Source organism: Myotis nattereri (genome assembly GCF_964212035.1).
Source record: "Myotis nattereri genome assembly, chromosome: 5".
Classification (NCBI taxonomy): Eukaryota; Metazoa; Chordata; class Mammalia; order Chiroptera; family Vespertilionidae; genus Myotis; species Myotis nattereri.
In genome coordinates, this window is record NC_138080.1 from 35891810 (window position 1) to 35909209 (window position 17400).

General features: G+C 43.6%; 1 protein-coding gene across 4 annotated transcripts in view; it reads left to right on the forward strand.

Annotated features, from left to right (window-relative positions):
* Positions 1-17400, forward strand: part of MSRA (methionine sulfoxide reductase A) — a 391931-nt gene that overhangs the window by 150776 nt on the left and 223755 nt on the right. For 3 of the 4 annotated variants that reach the window (XM_081092888.1, XM_081092890.1, XM_081092891.1), the window contains exon 2: positions 8874-8942. The exons of the other annotated variant lie outside the window; for it this stretch is intronic. In XM_081092888.1, coding sequence (XP_080949014.1) covers positions 8874-8942 — 69 coding nt within the window. The remainder of the gene's footprint in view (positions 1-8873; positions 8943-17400) is intronic. 4 annotated transcript variants of the gene reach the window in all.

Below are 17400 nucleotides of genomic sequence, written 5' to 3' on the forward strand. Positions count from 1 at the left end.
CTCCTTCCCTATCCAGGGCAATCTTGTGGCCTCATGGAACTCAGCGACACATCAGGATCATGCTCTACCAGTTTCTCTTAGGAGCAGGAAAGGGCTTGTGTATGAGGGTGTGTGCATTTGGCATTGATGTTGCAAGTTCATAGTCATGCTTGTGGTCTGTGCACTGAGCAGACCTCTGAAAAGACAGCAGGTGCATCATGAAAAATAAAAAGGCCCTATGCTTACTTAATGCTTTATTCTTTTTTTAAAAAATCCTCACCCAAGGCTACGCTTTTATTGTTTTCGAGTGAGAGAAAGGAAGGAGGAAAGAGAGAGAGAGAGAGAAAAGCAATGGATGTCAGAGAGAAATTTCCATCAGTTGCCTCCCATAAGTCCTCTGACCAGGGATCGAACCCCTGGAACCTAGGTAAGTGCCCTGACTGGGATTCAAACCCGTGACCTTTTGGTGTATGGGACAACATTCCAACCACCTGAGCCACCCGGCAAGGGCAGTGCTTTATTCTTTTAAAATACATTCTCATCTTCATTGCCTCACTCTTTTAGCTGGAAATCTTCCCTTAGTGTTCTCTAACAAGTTTGCTGATTAAATGGATCTCCTTATGTGTAGGGTCTATGAAATTTATCTTTGCTCCCACTACTCAAATGTAATTGCCAGTGGATATGAGCCAAAGACCCTGCCCATCAGTATGAGCTTATGCCTCTCCAAACTCCAGCTTAGGCTGGGGTTTACATATGGCCTTGTTCTGCCCCGTCCTGCTATGACTTCATACTGTGAACTTCGCATTGTGAAGTTGCAGTTCTTCCGCAGAGGGCTGCTGGGAGGTGCAGGGGCTGCCTGCAGGGCTGTCGGCTTCTTTACTGGCCAGGAGATGCATCTTAGTTTTGCTGCACCTGGAGCAAAGGGAACAGGGAGAATGGTGGTGGCGGATGGAATTCACTGAAGGAAGGACAGTGGTCAGAGCATAAGGATGTAATCCTGAATGATACATGACTTCTTTTTCTTGAGCTGCAACTTGAACTCTAGCCATCTAATTTTTACGTTTTGTCCATAGCATATTTTTTGTTTTTAGGGCAGCCCCCACTTACATACAGTGAGGGCTGACCTTTTCTTTCTCCTTGAGCTTTGAGAGCAATGCTTGCCTCTGGGTGCCCACAGCAGTTGGGTACTACTTGTCTCACTCTCCCTATAGCCTTACTGGGGACTCTGTTAAGCCTCTGCCAGCCACAAATTCCATCTGCCTCTAGTTATGCACTTCATCCTTCAGTAAGAAGGACTCAGGCTTCCTTGGACACAGGGTGGTTGGAGCGCAGATTCAGTTGGCCCTCACTGAGTAACGTCCTCCCAGTAACTGGACCACCACCATGTAACTTCCCCATCTTTCCCTCCTCACATACAGAGCACACACCATTGGGGGCAAAACCCACTCTGGGTTGAATTTCACCTTAAAACACTATGGCCCCCAATAATAGGAACTTTAAAGACAAAAACAATATAGAACCAAGGTCCCTCGGGGCAGAAGTGACTAGAAGCATCATTACATATTCTTTCCCAGTGCACCTGTCCCATATTTGAGTGACTGGCGTGACAGGTGCATCCTCAGGATTCCAGCTCTCACAGTCATCATATCATCCTCACAATAGAGTGGAGGGCACTTTGGCCAGCCAGGGCCCAGAATGCTCCATGAGCCTGACCGAGGCACCTCTGCTGGAGACAGGAGAGGCAGCTCAAAAGCTAGGGCCGTGGGCCAAATATGAACCCCACTTAGTTCCAGTCTAATTTGTACCTTGAGACACCAGGAGTAAGTGACCAGGAGAAAGAGCCACTAAGGAACAGACAGTGGTGGGAACTGTGACACCATATTTTTTTGAGGTTTTAATTGCCATTTTAGTGAAATAAACACACTTTTACATCAGTCTCAAACTGAACCTAATCCCTGATAAGCCTCATAGCAGCATGAATGACTGATAGTAACAATGATAAGCATGGATTGGGCTTTTAAGGGGTTAATAACATGACTGGGAGGGGCTTGCACTGCTAGCTGACCTGCAGCTGTGAGGCTTTATTAGTCTGATAAGAGGCTATACCAGTACAGGGATGATTCTGGTCCAGCAGCTGACCAGGACTCCCAGGACAACAGTAGCTGTTCCTAGAATCTCCAATTAGGTAGTGTTGCTATGGTCACCCAATCTGGAGGAGATTGGACCTGCAGGAGAATACTGAGGGTTCTGAGAGCCCACTCTCCAGCCCCCACCTCCCTGCCTTTTACCTGTCCGATCCCCGCTCACCTAGAAGATAGGAATTTTAGCTAACTCGGTTTGCGTTCTTAATACAGCTAATCACTGGTTGGTTTGTGTCAGAATTTGCATTATTAAGGATTCATTATCAAACAGTTTTATTGTATTTTTCAAGCAAGAAAACAGTCATAAAGTTTGAAGTATATTAGTTATACACAAATAAAGCCAAAAACAGTGTCGGTATTATCTTCTAAAGCTTTTGAACATGCCCCCCAAATCCCCTTCAAACTCTCTCCAGTAGTTGACTTTGGCCCAATCTTGCTCTAATTAACCTTGCTGCTCCTCAAGCACTGGGCTTTCAAGATTAATGGAAATCTATTCCTTGTCCTCATATACCCTTGACTGAGGACACGTCTGGCCATCATTAGAGGTTGTCCTCCTGGAGCATGTGGCCTTGGCTGTGTCCCCACGGAGCAGGGGTAGGGACATCTGCCCGACCAGCCAGATTGGAGGCATCCACCCTGCTGTGGCCAGGCAGCAGATGTCGCTGTCAGAAAGCCCCTCCTGTCTCCATTTCATGGTCTGCTGGTAATCAATAGTTAGTACCCAATCAGTGAGTGACTTTTCTATTTAGTCAATGTGATTGTTTCTCTGGTGAAATGTCCAACTAATTATGAAAAAAAGTTTTATAAATGCTCATTGGGTTCCCAGGTTAGTCATCCCCACCTCCAAATCTTACTTGACCTAAATAATGTGTTTAAAGGATCTCTGGTTCTTTGGCTCCCAGTTACTAGCCTCAGCACAGTTTCAATGGGAAAGTGCCCTTAGAAGTTCAGCCTTGGTTTCCAGGAATAGAACTGCAACTGTTCAGTTTTTAAGGACTCACCATTCCCTCATCACAGAATAGAAAGGAGCACTCAGATTTCCTCCCATTCTTTTGTCCCTAAAGCTACCTATAGTTTTCGGTCTATCTTCTTATTGAAATTTATCAAGCAGAAATGAGGAGGAAAATGGCTTCTTTCTTTCTGCCATCTTTCTGTTTTATTCACTTAGACCAGGAATAACAAAATGATTTAAGCACACATGAGAGATTCTTTGGGGTGCTAAGAGGAGAAAGGATTTTGTGGTCACATTTGGGGTTAGAGAAAGCATGCTGTGGTTGCTTAGGGATGTCTGTCATGTGCATGGAAGTGGAGGAGAGGTAACTAAGTGCCATGTATTTGCTACTCCCTGATTCAGATCTTATAAAAAATCAAGTTCATACAAAGATGATAATACTAGCATAACAGTTAAGTCGCGCTTACCATGTGCCAAACACTGTTCTAAGTGCATTATGTATGTTAATTCATTTAATTCTCAAAGCAGCCCACAAGGTTGTTACCAATGAGGAAACTTACAGATGAGGAAACTGAGGCACAAAGAGGCTAAGTGACTGAGCTAGGAAGCGGGAGAGCTGAGATTCCAAGCCAGCCTCGTTTCAGAGCCCATGTCCTTAGCCGCTGAAACTGTGCTGTCTTTTGTTGGTGAAGGCTGTCTTTGCCCCCCTAGGGCTGCAGTTCAGAAGGAAACGTGAAATCCAGTTTACAGACACTGTTATTTTTAGGCCTCAGGCTCTAGAATAAAAGATAAAACAAGGTCTGGGTAACCTTAGCAGTAAGGAGAGAGTGGCATTTGAACTTTTACCTTCCTCTCCAGTTAGCATTTCTAGTCTTTTCACCACCACCAGTACTCTGCCTTCTCAGCTGAGAACAGGTGAATGGGGAGGGAGGTGGACATTTAAGGAGTGGAACAAAGGAGTCCCTTTGTCCAGGCCACATGGCTGGGGACACTTTCTGAGTGTCCGTTTTTAATGATCATTTTTGTATGAGGGCCACATCCTATCTAATAAAAAGACAAAAAGGGTAATTGACCGTACCTTCGCTACGCTTCCCACTGGCTGATCAGTGCCATATGCAAATTAGCCGCCATCTTTGATGGCGGCTAATTTGCATATTGCAGGCAGGGCTGGCCAGTGCCTGACGCCATCCAGCCCCGTGTGCAGCTCTGGGCAGCTGGGCTTAGGCAGTGCGATCGCGTCAACTAAGCCCCGCCCCAGCCGGGACCCCCGTGTGCCACCTAAACCTCGCCCCCAGCCGGGACCCCTTGTGCCGCCTAAGCCCTGTGCACCTAAGCCCAGCCCCCAGCTGTGACCCCCGTGTGCCGCCTAAGCCCCACACCGCTTAAGCCCAGCCCCCAGCCAGGACCCCCGTGTGCCGCCTAAGCCCTGCTGCCAGCTGGGACCCCATGGCGATCCCAGAGCAGGAAAGTTCCCCACGGGCAGCACCCAGCAGGGCCTGCCCCCAGTCTCTGCAGTGATCTGGTGATCCATGAGCAGGAAAGCACAGCCTGCAGGCAGCACCCCACCCTGGCCACAGCTCAAGGGAGAGAAAAACACACAGTGGAGGCCAGGAGCCTGAGAGATCAACACAGAGGGGTGCCTGCTCCAAGCCTCCACGGTGTGGCTGTGGGCAGGCCCCCAGCAGACACACACACACACACACACACACACACACACACACACACACAGCGCCTGCTCTAAGCCTCCAATGCGGCTGGGGGCAGGACCCCAGTGGACACATACACACACACACACACACCCAGGACACCTGCTCCGAGCCTCTGTTGCCAGACTGTGGCCATCAGTAGGACACCACTGAGGGCTCCCGGACTGTGAGAGGGGCAGGCTGAGCTGAGGGAACCCCACCCCCCAGTGCACGAATTTCATGCACCGGGCCTCTAGTCTATATATATAAAAGCCTAAGCAACTGAACGACCAGTCGACCAGTAGTTATGATATGCACTGACTACCAGGGGGCAGATGCTCAATGCAGGAGCTGTTGCCTGGTGGTCAGTGGGCTCCCACAGTTGGAGCGCCACTCAGCCAGAAGCCGGGCTCATGGCTGGTGAGCGCAGCTGCGGCAGTGTGAGCCTCTCCTGCCTCCATGGCAGGACAGCCGAGTGGCAGTGGCAGGTGCAGCGGGGCCGGGATGAGCGGGAGCAGTGCCCATCCTGGCTCGGGCTCCTCCCCAGCCACCTGCTGCTTTGTGCACTGCTACATCCCTGTGGAGATCCGGCCTAAACCGGCAGTCCGACATCCCTCGAGGGGTCCGGGATTGTGAGAGGGCCCAAGCCAGGCTGAGGGACCTCACCAGTGCACGAATCTGTGCACCGGCCTCTAGGGTACATATAAAGAGAGAGATGATTTTAGTGAATGAAATGATATATCTTTCATAATGGCTAAAGAGAGTCCTTTTAGAACTGTTTATGTTTTCCTTAGTTGGTTAACAACAGTGTATTGAATACTATGCTATGTCCCATACCATGCTAGTATTGTGGATGTGGTGAGCTAAAAGAGACTCGGGCCCTGCCCTCCGTGAGCTTACAGTCTACTCATCCAAATAGCGACGAAGTATAAGGTGCAGCTCTGGTGAGTGTTGCAGACAAAGGTCATTGGTTCCAAGAGAGCAGTGTGGCTGAGGTGAGCAGAGCACGTGGGGCCTGTGTCAGAATCTTGACGTAGCCTCAATGCAGTGGAAAGCCACAGTGGGAGGAGGTTGGGGAGTTTGTGTCATATAACCAGAGTTATACTTTCTTTTCAGAGGCAATGAGACTACACTGGGAAGAACAAATTAGAGAGGGTGTGTAGGGACACTTGGAGGAGTCCAGGCCAAGAGGCCACAACAATTGGGGCTGGAGTGGTTTTGGTGGTGTAGCAAAGCAGTAGAAGTTATTCTAAAGATGTTTGGAAGGCAGAATTAGCTAGATTTGGTGATAGATTAGACGTGGGTGGTAAGGGGGAGAGAACGGGTAGGAGGATAGCCGTCCTATGCCCAGAGGTTGGGATGCTGGAAGAAGGTCAGGTTTGGAGTGGATGGTCAGCTTGTGTTGGAGGTGCTTTTGAGCTGTCCCAGAGGAAATGTCAAAGAGGCTACACTTTCTATTGTAAATGTGTACTGGTTTGTAAATGAGGTCTGATGGACTATCCTGGGAAACCAAGTATTGGGGAAAATTTTTTTAAATCTATAATTTGTTGATTTTTTAAAAAAATTCCAAGCAATTATATTTTCATTTAGAAAATAAGAATCTAACAATGACAAAGGAAATTAATAAAGGTAAACATCTTGCATAATTTCCCTAGTTATTTTCAGTTTTGCATGTTTCTCTGGCAGTTTTTCCCCATAAGCATTCACATTTTAATTAGTTGTCATTATAATCTACATCCAGTGTGTAATAGGGTTGTTTTCACTTACCATTATCCCAAATATTTTTCCTCATTCCTATATATCTCTCAGATGCTGTATTTAAAATATGTAGCATAACATTTCATGCTTTTGAGAAATCATGGATTATAAATTTCTAAGCAATTTCTTTATTTTGGATATTTAGTTGATTTTAAGATTTCATTATTAAAAGTAGTAATACTTCAATAAATATTGTTATGCATATCATGTTTTTTTTCTAGGTGGCATTTTTCTTAGGTTGAATTCTTTTGAGTGGGAGTAGTGGGTCAGTGCACTTGAATAGGTGTACAGCTCTTGATGTGTATAAAGGAAGATGTTTAGAACCACGGGCAAGGCTGTGGAGTGCTTACCATAGAACAGAGTTGTGACCTCCACATGGGGTGTCATCACATTCCTTTGTATTCAGTAACCAGTGGTCCTAACCATATGAGTGAGTGGTAAAGTCCCATGCCACCTGACCTTTCACCTTGCATTTACTAATTGTGCCAATTAGTGCCTAGAGATTACTGTAGGGCTTGCTCTCTTGTTCACCTAGCCTGGCTCTGACTCCCCTCTCAGGTTTTCTCTTAGGATAGTGCCACAAATACTTAGGAACCAGTGGGAGCCCCTGAACTAGTAGTATCCCAAAGGGATCATCTAAACTGGACTGAACTTCAGAAGCCTTCAGGTTCTAAAAGACTACAGTGGTGGTGCAGAGGGTGCTTAGGGCTCCCATGGGTTTGGATGGAGTTCCATGACCCTGTCTATGCCTGTCAATCTGTCTTTCATTGCCATAGCTTCTCAGCATATCACCTCTAATATGCCCTAGACCAGTGGTTGGCAAACTCATTAGTCAACAGAGCCAAATATCAACAGTACAACGATTGAAATGTCTTTTGAGAGTCAAATTTTTTAAACTTAAATTATATAGGTAGGTACATTGTTATTAACTTAATTAGGGTACTCCTAAGCTGGCCTTTGCTAAAAACATCCTCAGTCTGATTGAGGTGCATTTGCTGGTTCGACCCCTTCCAACTTCCCATCCACACTCGTCTTGTGTACTTGTTTCGTCTATCTCCTTTCCGAAAACCGACTTCTGTGCATGGGCCACGGAGTTTCCGTCGCACTGTAAGTGAGCTCCCGCACGTGGTATTTTGTGGAAGAGCCACACTCAAGGGGCCAAAGAGCCGCATGTGGCTTGCGAGCCGCAGTTTGCCAACCACTGCCCTAGACTCTTGGTTGCATCTATTCCTGGTTCTCACTCTCTGCCTTTCCAAGTCCTGCCTCTCCTTTAAGACTCTACACAACTTGTGATTCCTCCAGGTCATTGGCTCTGATTTTCCAACTGACTGTCCCTGTGCTGTGAACTCTTTGCCTTTAGTCCTCATTCCAGGACTTAGCACATAATTGTAAGCTTTCTGGTAAAATTTGCTTTTGAATTGTTTACCCTCCTGAAGGGCAGGAAAAAATGTCATACTCTCCCCCCAGACCTCTCAGAGCCTAGCTTTAGTGCTGAGTCCTTTGCCAGAGTTCAATAAATCTAATGTGACCCATTACATCAAAATATATGCGCTACGTGAGGCAACGTGAAAGCGTTCTAGCCATTCTTCTCTTATGCATTTTTAATATAAATGCCCATATTCAAAAGTTGCTAATGCTATTAAAATACTCATAGATGGACCATATTCAGATATTCCTGATCTGGTTGCTGTTTGGTGTAATGGGAACAAATTAATGCTGGAAAACAATCACATGGTCACTTTTCATCCCCAAGTCCTTGATATGCACTGGGATGGGGAGGATGATTGGTGGAGGAGACCAGGGTGCATGAAGAGTAGTAGCAAGCACTAGAGTATCTGTCTGGGCTCTAAGAAGGTGAGTATCTTTGGCTCCTGAGAACAGTGCTTGAACTGTAGTGAAATGATATGTTCTTGAAAAGTTGGTCTCAATGTGACCCCACTGTCGTTATGACTCACTTTATTGATTGGGTCTTCAGTGGAAGCCACCCAACCCCCCTGGAAGCTGGAGCTTCCCTTGTTCTCCAGGGGATGGCCTGGCACAGTGGGGACCCCCTGGCTAGGAGGCAGGAGCTCTCAGGCTGGGTTGGCATTGCCTCCACCTACTGCACAGTCCTGCCTAAGGCCAGGCCTCAGCACACTCATTTGCAAAGTGACATGTTTGCACAGCCTATCTCTAGGCTCTTCTATAAAAGATCAAACCCACAATACTTGAAACTGTCATAAGAGGGTAAGCTTTGGTGTCATTTCTAAATAAAAATGAGAAGCAGGCTCTTTGACACATTTAATGACATGTGTTAGCATGTGTGTAGAACTTTACACTTAACTTGCATTTCTTTCTTTCTCTCTCTTTTTTTTATAGCCAAACATCATGTCAATGGCAACAGAACAGTTGAACCTTTCCCAGAGGGAACACAGATGGCTGTATTTGGTAAGATATCAACTCTGAAAGAAAACCCAAAATCGTGTGCAAAGACTAGTGCCAAATTTCTGAGTTTTAGCAAGTGTCCTCAGGGCTTCAAAATCTGGGCTCTTCTAGATATTTACAAATCATCGGAGCCAACGCCCCCCCCCCCCCCAACTACTGAGTTTTTAGTATTTCTTGGATCAGAAAAGCTTATTCTATATATTTTAATATGCTTTCTCCCCCTCTCTTTGCAGACCAAATATCAAACTGTGTATTTGCTACTTATTATGTCCACACTGTGAATTAACCTGATCATTTAGGGCTTGTTTTTTTCTTCCAGGGAGGGATTTTTTTCTTCCACATTGATACGTAATTTTGTTAAAGGCTGGATGGAATTCAAGTAGTTTTGAGTTATTTCACAAAACTCGATCTAGTTGAATGACCTCTGTCTCCTCCATTATGAATTGAGCATATTCTTTAGGAGAAAACATCAATTAAAATCTTTTAAGCAGAATAAAATGTGATCTCTGAGTGTATACAGGGGTGGGCAAAGGTAGGTTTACAGTTGTAAGTACCCAACAGGTGGACAGGTGGACGAGGGCCAGTGGCATGGCCACCACAGTCCCCAGACCTCTCACCCCAGTGGACGTCTTTTGGGTGCTGTCAAAGATAAAGTCTTTTCACAGAAACTGCATTCTGTGGGTGATGTGATTCACTGCATAAGAGAAGCGTGTTAAGAAACCAGTGACAATAAAGAACTCCATGCCAAAGTGCTTGAGTGCAGCAAGTAGACTGCGAGGATGTGACACAATGAAGGCCGGCAATTTGAGCAATTACGAGATTGTGCCTAAGTGCACTGTGCATTGCAACATTCTTCTGAGTTACTAAAGCTATTGTAATAATCATAACCTGCATGTCTTTTTTCATATGAACAACTGTAAACCTACTTTTGTCCACCCTTCTGCAAAAGACTGCAATTATATGGTGGAGCAGCACTTCTCTGTTAGATTCCAAACCTTTTAGTGGAGAAGTCCTTTTTAAAAATTTTATTTACTTTTAAAAAATATATTTTTATTGATTTCAGAGAGGAAGGGAAGGGAGAGAGAAACATCAATGATGAGAGAGAATCATTGATCGGCTACCACCTGCATGCCTCACACCGGGGACTGAGCCCACAAGCCAGGCATGTGCCCTGACTGGGAATTGAACTGTGACCTCCTGGTTCATAGGTCAACACTCAACCACTGAGCTATGCTGGCTGGACGGGAGGTCCTTTTTAATTCATGGTTTCTCACCTCCTATCTGATGTCACCTAAACTTCCTTCAAAATGTCTCTACATCTGGCACTTCCTCCCTTCCTCTCCTCCTTCACTGTTCTTCCTTGTATCTACTTCTTGTCTGCCCTCTCCTTCTCCTCCTCCTGTCTTCTCTCCAACAGTGTCCTGGGACCCTCTCAGGGATCTCCATCTCTGTTCTCTGGACTTTCAGCTTTTTGTTCTGGTTCCTTCCTCTGAGCCTTCAGACAGGTTCTGTGATCTCTCCCATCCTAAAACCTGCAGCCCCCAACTTCACTGCCTTCTCTAGTGTTCCCCTGCCCTGCTCTTGATGGCAGTTTCTTGCAAGGGCTTTTGTTGTATCACTGCTTTTAGCACTGAAGTTTCTTTGAGCTGGAAATTAGCCTCAGAGAACCCATATCTATATTAGCCTACTCAGGATAAAATGTTTCCTTAATTCCAGAGCTGGAACAGAGTTAGCAGTCGGTGATGATTTACCATTGAAGAGTTATGAGACAGAGAGCTCATCCTGGCTAGGTGTTTGTACATCTTGCTCCATATGAGCTGTCACCTTTTAAAATATCAGTGTTTAGGGATTATTATACTCAGACATTTAAATGAAGGATTTGATTTTTTAAGAACTACGCATAATGACACTCTAAAAATGTGTGTCAGATATTTGACTCATAACTCCCTCTGAGGAATGATGTACAGATGAGGCCATTTTAAGTTGTCGGCCCAGCACAGTGTCTGTTACCAGGGTCACAAATGTCACATGAATGTTCAAAGGGTTCTTTTGAAGATTGTTTTTGTCTTTTAGATTTTCCAACGCTGAGACATGTTAGAAACTAGGTTTCGTGTCTTATTGGAAGTGTAAAATAATACCTGTCTTAGCAGATTTCCTTCTGTTGTGATATGGGGAAACTTCGTTTCTGAAGGACAGTCCTAGTACCAGGCAGGCCAGTGGTACTGTTTGACCACAGAATTGGAAAGATCTGTGAATAAGGCTCTATGATGAGATGATTATTACCATCATCATTGTCATCATCATCATCATCAGCATCATCATCATCATCATCATCACAGGTTTGGTTTATAATAGCTTCCCCCCAAATCCCAAATCAAGGCCTTTATTGTTCAACTTTGGGCAAGCAATTCCTCCTCTACAGGCCTCAATGCTTTTACCTGTAGGATGGGAAGGTTGATGGGGGGCTTTGAGACCCTTTGCTTCTGCGTTTTACATGTTCAGGACCAAAGGCTCATCCTGCAGCAGGCAGTCCCACTGTCATGGGACAAGGGGTGTGGTGTTAAAAGAGATGAATCATGTGCATAATTTATACAAGTACAGAATGTAAAATAGAATATTTTTTGACATCTAAGAATTTTTACATTATTAAAACTGCGGTTTGGCTCTTCCAGATGCTTAAATTAAGGTCCCTATTTTGGTCAAGTAGACGATTGCATTTTATGTTAATGTTTTTAAAATTGTTCTCACGTACATTACTTATCCACCTGGCCTGAAGTGGAGTGAGGAAGCGGTTTGTTTTGGGGGTGGGCTTCTCTCACTCTGGGTTGTTTATAGTTATACTCAATTGGTTAAACTAAGTATAGCACTTAGCTCTTTGACATATGTTGGGTATTTAATCCTTTCCAGCACCTTGCAAGGCTGGTAGGATTATGTAATCCCCTTCCCAGAAAGGTCAAATGACTTATGCCAGATCACTCAGCCAGTGAGACAGTGGAGCTAGAATTGTAGCCCAAGTCTGACTGACCCTGAAGTCCACACTCTTTTGACCATGTCCCTGGATTCTTGGCACAGGTTGAAGAAGCCGTGGGAGAGTCTGGTAGATTCACAAGTGCCTTTCAGCTGGATCCATGCACAAAAGTGTGATTTCCAGCTAAACCAATTTGGCAAATTGATTTGTGAATTTCTATGCATTCCCAGGGTGCTCTGAAGGGCTCTCGAGACAGCTTTTGCTTATAGTGACATCTCCTACTATTTATCTTTCCCGTTGATTTTAGTTGCATGTATTATAGAGGAGAGTGTCTTACATATACGAGTACTTGACTGTGAGTTCACCAAAGCAACAATAGCACTTCCAAAGATATGGGTTGTCTGAGGCTAATTTCCAGCTCAAAGAAACGTCAGTGCTTCTTTCTTGGAGGCTTTAATATTTTATGCCAAAATTGCATCATTAGTTTCAATTTCATTATCTATTGGTTAATCATTTGAATGTACCATGCTGTTGAAATAGGGGCTTTTAAATTTAATCCACTCTGAAAGTGGCCATTGAACTGCCAGTAGGCATTTATATTGGAGTGGTTACTGTAAGGAAGGGTAGAGTGAGGGACAGGCATGCTCCATTGTGAAAAATACATGAATATGTTATTGTATCAAGTGACCAGAGATTATATACAGGGTGTCCCGAAAAACTGCATACATACTTTGAGTGATTATAAAGTCAGTGTTTATTAACATACAGTTCATTTCCAAAATTTAAAAGAATCTACAAAAATGAATAATTTTTTGTCCATGCCTCTTTTCAAACTGATGACCATTATGGTCCAGGCACTGCTGATAACACAAAGCAATGGAATCACAAACATCAAGAATCATTTAGTTCGGTATTTGTACACCTTCAATTAATCAACTGTTGCTGGTTTTGTACCGTCAACTTTATCTTTTATGTACTCCCATAAAAAAAGTCTAGTGGCACTTTAGGATAAAATGTATTTGTTCAAAGCAGGGGTCCTCAAACTTTTTAAACAGGGGGCTAGTTCACTGTCCCTCAGACCGTTGGAGGGCCGGACTATAGTTTAAAAAAAAAACTATGAACAAATTCCTGTGCACACTGCACATATCTTATTTTGAAGTAAAAAAAAAAACAACGGGAACAAATACAGTAGTTATATTTGCATGTGGCCCGTGGACTATAGTTTGAGGACCCCTAGTTCAAAGCTTAGCCTGGCTTCACCCATTATTTCAAATTAGTTAAACCTGAAAAGGAGTGAAAATTAAGAGAGTCATGAGCTGTTAAAGTGTGTATATATTTTTTGGGGAAACCCTATAGATTATTTCCTAGTTTCTGACCTATAATCTTCACAGATTAATTTTTTTTATTATTAGGGCAGAAGTTGTGGGATTTTTTGTTTGTTTTGTTTTTTAAAAATATATTTTTATTGATTTCAGAGAGGAAGGAAGAGGGAGAGAGAGATAGAAACATCAATGATGAGAGAGAATCATTGATCGGCTGCCTCCTGCATGCCCCCCACTGTGGATCAAGCCTGCAACCCAGGCACGTGCCCCCAACCGGAATCGAGCCTAGGACCCTTCAGTCTGCAGGCCCGTGCCTTATCCACTGAGCCAAACCAGCCAGGGCCTTCACAGATTAATTTTAAAGTAAGATGTTCATCTTTTCAGATTTTCTTTGTGGCCCATTGGTGAGTCCTTGTCTTGTTTTCTGTGACCACAGTTCTTTAGCTTCTGTGTTGCACTCTCTCCTCTGCACTTCGGGACAATGATAATGAAGGTAATAAGCTCTGCTCTCCTGTGGGTTTCTCCCTGTCTGTGTATGATGCTCTCTTTCAAGTCAGTGGGATACCTTTTTTCATAAGCTGGAGAAGCAGAACCGAACATTTTGCAATTACTTAATGCCTTTGTTCCTGGTAGCTGAGAGGGCCCCATGGCTAACATCCCTTTAATCCTACACTGGTCCTGTGAAGTGGGCTTTATTGTGCTCCTTTAGAGACAGAGAAACTGAGTCACCCAAAGATGAAAGAAATCTGGTCAAGCAGAGGGAATGCTTTCTCAGGCACAGGGACATCCACATTACATTTGTTAGCAGGCTCTACCTGACTCAGAAAGGTCTCTCGGCTCTCAATAACTTATTGAAAGTGACATCCCGTTGGCAAAGGGCCACTCCGTCCACGCTGAGAGCACACACTACAGCCTCTCTGTGGTGGTGGTTCTTAAGCACGGAGCAGCTTTGCATTTTATTAAAAATATTCCATGGTCAAGAAGATTTATCTTTTCAAAATAAAATAAGAGCTTATTGAGAAGAGTGCAGAAAAGTTGGGTTGGGATTCCTGTCTTAATTTTTAGTACAATTTAAAAAACTGAAATTACAATTTTTTAAAACTTTAAAGTATGGTACTTGACCATAAAATGTATCATCCAAAAGGATACTTTTGAGAATGAAAAGGGTGCTGTTAAAAATTATCCTATATAATAAAAAACTAATATGCTAATTAGACCAGATGGCGGAACAGCCTTCCGGAATGACCTTCTGGAATGACCAGTGGGCAGGGCCGTGGGGCCTCGAGGCAGCCGGGGCTGCGAGGGCCGAGCCCCTTGTACGAATTTCCCTATAATGAGAATGTACATTATAAAATATTGTGCTGAGTAATAAATACACATTGATTAAAGTTGAAATTGAAAAGCAATGAAATAAAATAAATAAATTGAGGTAAACAAGTGGAAAATTAAAATGCGGTAGACTTACATTATGTATAGTATATATTATAGTATAACACCAGTAGTTATATTAGCTTCCAAGATTGTACTCAATATATACTGTTATATTCTTTCTGAATGCCTTGAAGTTAAAAGTGAAGTTATATTTATGAAACCATAGCAATTAAATAAGAGATGGATAATTGATCTGATCATACTCTTGCAATTTTAACATTGTCCTAATATTGTACTGTCCAGTGATGTAAGTTAATGAGCTCTCCATCATTAGAGGTATTCAAATGAGAGAGGTCATTTCTAACCAATTGAGAAGTGGGGCTAAATAGCCTTAAAGATCCTTTCTTCTCAATAAATGAGAACTTACTTTGTTTCAGAATGTTAAACCTTTTTGAAAAACAATTACTTCTAACTCTAAATTCTTTGATCCTACCATTTAGAAACCCACACCTAGGCTGTTTGGTGAGAGGTAAGATTCTGCCATGAGAGATCATCATGTTCAGGAATTGATACAAGGGACAACAGCAGAAGTGCCTCAGTGTTGTCATGGGCTTTTTGGCTTCATGGGCTTTTTGGTTTCCAGGAGTCTGAGAGCAATAGCTCTGTGAACTCAAATCCCTGCAAAACCCATTTTCTCTGTCAGGTTCTCTTAGGGCTCTCCAAATAAGAGGGAGCCAAAGACAGCCATGAAAATGTGCTGATGATCTCGTTGCACACGTCTGTTTATAGCCAAGCTGCCAAGAATTTGCTAGCCTCTTTCTTGAATAGCTTTGTCAAGGACTGACCCCAGGGCAGGGGCCTTGGCTGTCAGAAGCCCATACATGCAGCTCACTCTGGGACTCACCTTCCACCCCAAGGGAGAATGAGCTCAGTGACTGTAAGATGAACCAATCAAGACACCTCCCCTCCCTACTTGAATTGGAGGTGATTTTTGAAACAGCCACAGTTATTTTGTCTGCCAGCCAAGAAAACAGCATTGAAAGCAGCAGGCAATATGTCAGACTTCAAAGGAAAATATATTGGTGTCTCATTGGCTTGAATCCAACATTATGTTGGTAAATAATCAAATCCCGGTGTGGCATATTTCTTCCTGAACCTTGACTGAAAACTACTGAAGACCATTCTGTGGGCTGTGGAGTGGCAGTCACTCATTCTAGGGAAAAGCCAGAAAGAATGACTTTGAAATGTGTTTATAATTAACCAAACAATCTAAATTCACAAGGCTGTTAGAACAGCAGGCTGCTAACTGGTGCAAAGTTCTTAAGTGATGAGGTACTTGGGGAAACAAAAATAGGCCTTCTTCCCATGGTAAGCTGAAGCACCTTTAAGGAACAATAATTGGTCATTTGGAGCCATGTTTTAAGACGCACTTTATCTTATATATCTTTTTCATGTGTGTGATGATCTCAATTTTTCTTTTCTTTTTGAGTGCGGAGCGGTCAGGTAATATGGGGAAGGAAAGAGGAAGAGACCTTTCCAAGCCTGTATTGAAAATCCCCTTTGATTTGTATGGCAGCCCACCTGATCCAAGAGAACACAGCTGGAGTCAGAGAGGGGGTCCTGGTGTGGGGAAGGGTGGGAATGTATTTAGAGAATGGAAGCTGGAATCTGGGTGGGGATTTCTGTGCTTAGACAATGGAGCTAAACCCATTGTAGAAAGGAATAAATCAAATGTTTGGTAAAGTAATACTTCACTTGTTTAGAGACCACGTATCCATCAGCCTTAGCATTGTGGAATGCATGTAAGACCCAGAAAATAATTCCCCTCCCCAAGAAAAAAAAGTGTGGAGAAGGTCTAAAGAATTCAGAATTCACGGAGGTCTTGTAGTCAGATAAATCTTGCTGGGTGACTTCAGACAAGTTTGGGACTTCCTCTAAGCCCCATTCCTCATCTATAAAGCGAGGGGAAGAATAGTTACCTCCTAGGGTTGTTGTCAGAATGGCATGAGTCATCAAGGCATTTAGGATAGGGGTGACAGCATGCTGTTAGATCTCAGACTCTTCTGCTCATAGAGCCAGCTGGGGAGGTACTCCTTCAGGGGCCACCTGCTGACCCCAGTTAGAGCTAACTGTGATCAAGGCCCCAAGCAGGTGACCCCAACATTAGTCTGTTCCATTTGATCCGTAATCTCTCTGAAATAGACCTGATGATTCCTTTAACTCAGGGATTTTGAAGGATAACACACAGCATTAGTTGAGAACTGATCTCATACTGGCTGGGTACGGGCCAGCCCTTGTTAAACTTTCTTTTAGGTCCACTCTCATCACTGGCCTAAGTTAAATTAGACTGATGCCTTTCTTCTGAGTCAGTACAGAGCTCTCAGAAATACCAGTATTTCTCATTTGGCCTCAACTATAGAGCTGGTCAGTTTTAGCTAATTTTTTTCACTATTATCACTAGTATACAGTGACTATCCATTTGACCAACTTTTAAAACAGTTTTGAAAATGAGAAAGATTTATTTAATTTATCTTACAAGTTCAGCAGAAATTTCTATCGAGAAAATATGCTCAAAAGGATGTGCAGGAGAAACAGCCATGTTTCTACTGCTTCTCTGGTAATTAACATTTTTAGAAGAGAAACATAGATATGGAAAACAACAAAAACTAAAAAAGTTAATTGTTATTCAATTTAACTCAATCAGCATGTTTAAGAAAAATACTGAGCCTGTGTTGCAGGTAACATAAAAAAGAATATTCTCTCTCTTCTTTTCATTCTTCCCAACCACTTATTTTGGGCC